Below are 6431 nucleotides of genomic sequence, written 5' to 3' on the forward strand. Positions count from 1 at the left end.
ACAATGCATTTCTTTCTTTTCATATTTGGTATTTACAGACATCTATAAATAAGCGTAGAACAAAATTTAATCTTGTTTAGATTTGGACATGTTTTTCAGTCATCTCATGTGTTCTTCTGAGACAGAGTAATGTAACCATTGAGGAATTGTTCATCATCATCATCATGGAACAATCCTTTATAAGATGAACAGATTTCTTGAAAATCTTCATTATCTTCACTTTACCTCTAACTTCAACACTACTATTCAGTCCCACTCCTCTTCCGTTTAAATCCTCCATTAAACCTGGAACAGATGCTAGTAGCTTGGTTGTAACAATCTCAGCCGTCAGGCTCATCTTAACCGTCTGTTTCGCCGGAATAGTTTCACTTCTTCGAATACTTTCCCCAGTTACATCGGATTCACCGTGTTTAAACAAAAGCGTAACTTCATTCACTTTAAACGATGCTGGATTCGGATTATGTAATGAGATATTGACTGAGACTGTAACGTTTCGGTTCGTGTTGACTTTACCGTTGACGAAATCCAAACGTTGGATGATTGATATGGAGTCGACCTTGAGTTTTGGGTTATGGAGATGGAAAACCGTGAGGGAGAGGACGATCAAGGTGACTGCGATGAGCATAGCTAAAGATGCGATGAAACCACAACATAAGATGAGTTTTGCATGTGAATGGACGTATTTGGTTTTGTCGTGTTGGTGGTACTGATCTTCGTTTGGTTGGTCACTCCGGGTAGTGAGATAAAGTGGGGCTAAAGGCTTATGATCCTCGTTAGACTCAGCCATGGCTAACTCAAATTTCTTGTATGTTAATGTGTGTATAAAATTAATTTTGGAGGTTTAAAAGTTACGATATATATAATATGTATGTATTAGTGTTTCCGTTTGTAATTTTCCGTAACGCGTTTGCCTGGAAAAATAAATAACGTTGACCTATTGACTTGGACAAAGGAAATGTGAAGTGGGATGATTTGACTTTAGTGTTGCGAAACTTCTAATCATATTTTTTCTTTTTCTTTTCTTTTGTGTTAAGAAAAGTAAAACATTTAAAATTGTGATTCTTCTAATCTTTGATGTGATTGGTGTTTGTTTATGTAGCAGACTGGACAAACACCAATTTTTTTTTTTTTTTTTGGGGTCACGACACAAAACCACAAGGATTCTTTAAAACTCGAGATCATGTAACAAATCCAGTGGTCGAAGGTTTACGTAATTAGCATCTCTAGACATACTATATTGAGTTAAACAATCTGTTTTTCGGGTTTAAATTACGATAACGTAAACCTAGCTAGTAAATCATGTCCTCGGTGTAACTTATAAAAATAACGTCTATTTTGTAATATCTATTCTAGTAGATCTAGATTTTGACCTGCGGTACACTGCAGTTTAAATTATTTGATAAAAATATTAATTTATATTCGTTAATTTTATTTGATTTGTTTAGTTTTTAAAATTATATATTGTATTTTGATTGTTAATTATATGATTTAACCTACATTATATCGCATAATAATTATTTTGTTACAATATTAACTAATCGATTTAATTAGATACGTCTATTAATCTAATATTCATATTGTTAACAAAATAATGAGATGATATTTTATCCATGTAGCACCGAATTAATGACATTTTAAGTTTCTATGAATATTTACTCAAAAATGTCTAGCCATATAATCCGTCGTGTGATATTTTAATTCGTTGTACACCGCAGAAAAAAACTTCATAAAAAACTAAATATATTTTTAAAATTTAAAATTTTTTAATAAAGTTTTTTTTATAGAAATTGAACTACTTATAATATTTGAACTTGTTATAAAGTTTAAATATTATTAATATCTTAAAAAGTTATAAAAATTAAATGTTTTAATAATTGAAATATTAGTAATCTTTAAAGTTTTTAAAAAGTTCACAAAATAATGAGATGATATTTTAGCCGTGTAGCACCGAATTAATGATATTTTAATTTTCTGTTAATATCAACTCAAACATGTCCTGCCATATAACCCGTTATTTAATATTTTAATTCGTATATATTATTAAAATTGAAAATATTTGAATAAATTTTATTATTTTAGAATTTGAAATACTTATAATATTTGAACTTCTTATAAAGTTTAAATATTATTCATATCTTAAACATTTTATAAAAAGATAAATGTTTTAATAATTGAAATATTAATAATCTTTAAATTTTTTTAAAAGTTATACATTAAAATTTTTAAAGTTATTAAAAGTTGAAATTCTTTAAAATAAAGAACCATAATAAAATGCATAAAAATTTTAATTTCAATGCCTGATAAATCAAGGTTTCTGCTCATTCATATTCAGAATCATTTTGGTCTCTTTTTTATTAATATGACTTTGAATCTTTGCCTAGTTTTCTTAGGTGATGTAGGGCATTTTGTATATTTTTTTATTCATCAGTTGAGCAATATATGTCTGTTTTAAAAAATTTAAATTACATCATATGCAGAAAAAATCATAAATTTTATTAACTAAATATATTAGATAAAAAATTAAAATAATTTAAATATAAAATAAAATAAATGTGAAAGAAGAACCACATATTTTTGTTTTAATTATGTTGAGAAAATTCATTATCTTTTAAATGTTACCTATAATTGATTTATATGTTACTATAATTAACTAAACTCATACTATCCTTACTTACCAAAAATCAGATTAACCCATATATTATGATACACTAATGTCATAAGTTTATAACTAAAAAATCATAAATATATCTATTATATAATCTACAAAAAAATATCGTGTACTTCTATTTTATTATATAGGTAATATATGTAACGCACTCATCTAAAAGATTGATGAAAATACCGATTGGTGTTTGACTATTGACTACGAAAAACGAAAAGGAAGTGGGAGGAGAGCAGGAGTTGACTGTAATTTGTGAAGCTTCTAAACATCTTCTTGGCTTTGTCTGATTCCAATTAGTGGTTTACATAGCAGAATTAAAAAAATATATATAGAAGTAATAAAAAAAACTAAAAACAGCATAACGTAATTTTGTATAGGCTAATCTATACTAAATAAAAGTAAGAGCTATAAGTTTCTCAAGCCGTCCACATAGAATTTTAAACAATCTATCGGGATTTGACATATCACTTATTAACATTTTATACAATTTCCAGAATTTTCTATATAAATAATTATTTTAAACAACCTATCATGATTTGACAAGTCATTCATTAACAATTTTAAAATTTCCAGATTTTTTTAGAAAAAAGAAAATTTTAAATTTATGGAAATAAAAAACTATGCACAATATCCCACATCGGCTAACAAATTTTTAGACAATGGTTCAAAACCAGTATAAATAAGATTAATATGCTTCCAACAACGAATGAACAGGAAAGCTTGATTTATCAGGCGTACAAGTTTAAAAGTTTTATTCGGTTTGATCCGGTTTTTTATTTGATCAAATTAAAACTTTAAAAAGTTTCAAAAAAATATTATAATATTTAAAAATTTTAAAAGTTTAAATATTATAAATATTGAAATTTTTAAAAGTTTTTAAATATTATACTTTTTAAATTTAAAATTTTTAAAATATTAGAAATATTGAAACTTTTTAAAAGGTTCAAATTTTATATTTCGAAACCTTTTAAAAGTTTAAAATATTATAAATATTGATGTAAAACATAAATTATCTTATTTATCTACGTTTGTGCTTTTTATTTCTTATGATGTAAAACATATTTTTTTGTATGATTTTATAGATGAGTTGATATTCTTTAATTAATTTTTTATTTTTGGGTCTAAGGAAGAAGGATTGACATCGTAAGATCTTGATTTGATGTTTGAGTCAAGTTTTGGGGTTTAAAAAAGAAAGATGGACGACAAACACACATGTTTTATTAGATATACATAGGCATGACCAGGGTTACGGTTGTCACGGGAACGGTTTATTAGCCATCGGTTATGGTTAGAAATTTAGTTTAACCATAACCATAACCGTTTAATAAACGGTTAAACAGTTACGTTTAAATACGGTTCTGGTTCAAGCGGTTACGGTTATATACGGTTACAATTATTTGATAATATAATACGGTTGATATTATTTGATGATATAATATAATTGATACTATTTATTTATAATTAATATGTTCTTATAGTGTACTCATATTTCTATATATCATATGATTCATATTAAATAAATAATTATTAGTATATTTTATTATGTTTTTAAAATATTATAAACCAAGTAAAGATTTTGGTTTGAGAAGTTTCTAAACGTTTGGATTTAAAACCAAATAAGTATGTGGATGAAATTATCAATAATTGGATGCATGTGTTGACTATGCTGGTCTTCTTGAATTTCCCAAATTTTATTAGAAAATAAATGATTTTGTTCTTGGAGTTTGATAGGTTAACAAGTTGTGTGGTAGTCTAAAAAAAAGGTTTTTCAGTGGAAGAATGTAAAGAAGTTGACGAGGAAGAAGAAGAAAAAGAGTATAACGAAGAACCAGACGGTAAAAGTAACGATGACAATTACCACAAATTTTGACAATGAAAATGACAAGAAAAAATATGAAAAATAAAAAACATTGAATAAAAAAACACGAAAACATAGGTGGTAGCGATCATTTAAATATGAAAACGAGTTAATTTCATGATTATCAAAATTGTTTCGTTTTTATGGACGTCCAATTAATTTTATGATTATTTTGATCAGATTTGAATTTTTAACACAAATGACTTTTATATTTTTAAAAGTAAAGTTTTCACCAATTAATTGTAATTTAAAATTTTATATAAGCTAATATTTCACAACTGTCATCAATCATATATGATTTTATCAAAATATATCAAATAAACTAGCGTTCAAAACCTAGTAAATATGAATAATAATGTGTCTAAGGTGAAAGGGAAAAGGAAAAAAGAAAGTAATTTTCTTTTTCTTTTTTTGTTTTCCGTAGTACTGTTCTTAAGTTTCAAATGATCAGATATTGTTGTAAATTTTAGAATATTTGATTTATTGTAGTATTGTACTGATGAGTTTTTGTCCTTTTTCTGAACATATGCTAAACTGAATTTTCGTCTCTGGAATTTTAAGATTTTCTTTAATTTTCAGCTTGTAAGTCTGTAAGATATACGACAAAAGATGACTAAACAAGAATCCCAACGATCTGGTCTCCGGAAGTGCTCTTGGCTATGATGATTCAGTTCAATACGATTCAACATGCTTTTAAGCCAAGACAGCTTTAGGACGTGCTCCGTTTTTGTTTGTTTGTTTAGTTATTAATATACAAGAAACAAAATATCTCTTTCTTATTCAGTCCGAATCAGATTCAACTTGCTTTTGAACCATGTATATATGTGTCGATATACTTTAAGAGATCAGTTAAGAGATCTACTCCAATGGTAGCATACCAATTTTAGTAGTTTTATTTTTCGAAAAGTAGAATACATCGAAATATTACAAATATGATAAAACATTTACACCAATATTGATATTGGTTACAAATACGTAAGTGTTCATGATTTATCTCAGATCAAGAAAACACCCATTTATTATTATAGCATATGTAACAGACTTAGGTAAAGATCCATATTGACCGTTTACTTGACTCCATTGACGTCGTTGACTGAAGCTTCAATTATAATTAATGGAGTGGCATTACAGAGAAGCTCTTCCATTTTTCAAATGCATCCTCCAATGTCGAAATTTCGATGTCGATAGAATGCCTCACCCAGTTCTTCTGATAAAAAAGCGATCCCTAAACCAATCCAAATATAGCTCATCTTTGGCCGCCTTGCTCCCGCTGAACTTGCGGTCAATGAACTTGGGGGGTTGCCATGTCTTTTTACTTGTTTCTCTCTATTTAGATTCTGTTTTGGGATGTTAACTCTCACCACTACGAGTCTAATATATAGGGAAAATGACACTCACACCCACCTTCTCCTAAAATATTGTCACAAAAACCCACTTTCCACTCATGGTATACTTTTCCAAGTTTTTTGTTTATGTGTCCACTTTCCTTTTACATTTTTGCCCTTACTAACAACTTATCTCTCTTTCTCTCTTTCTTTTCTCTCTTTTTCTCTTCTTTTTTGTTGTTAACACTTTAACAAAGTAAAATATATTTATTTGTTATCATAAAAGAAATTTTCTATTTATTTATATAAAATATGTTATAATTATATATTTTCTACATTTTAAGATACATATTGCTATATTTTTTATGAATTTTTAGATTATACAGTATCCATCAGTCGTTGAACATTTGTTCAATTATAAGTGGATAATCAATTGCAGTATTGTTAATAGATAGTTACTTGTGTTTATTCATACAAAATATACATACATAAATTTGGTTAGATCTTTATCCATAGCATATTATCCATAACACAACATAGACCAAATAAGTACAAAACCCTTTAATTCTAAATTTTAAATCCTAGA

The 6431-nt window shown here is 27.1% G+C and overlaps 1 protein-coding gene and 1 pseudogene across 1 annotated transcript; both read right to left on the reverse strand.

The window, feature by feature from the left end:
* On the reverse strand, positions 50 to 823 carry LOC104722652 (the record flags this gene model as incomplete). The annotated part of the gene is made up of 1 exon (XM_019231810.1): positions 50 to 823. A coding segment is annotated over one exon (747 nt), but the record flags the coding sequence as incomplete, so codon positions are not given.
* Positions 5391 to 6431, reverse strand: part of LOC104727795 — a 12713-nt pseudogene continuing 11672 nt past the window's right edge.

The sequence above is a fragment of the Camelina sativa genome, chromosome 11 (assembly GCF_000633955.1).
Source record: "Camelina sativa cultivar DH55 chromosome 11, Cs, whole genome shotgun sequence".
Lineage (NCBI taxonomy): Eukaryota > Viridiplantae > Streptophyta > Magnoliopsida > Brassicales > Brassicaceae > Camelina > Camelina sativa.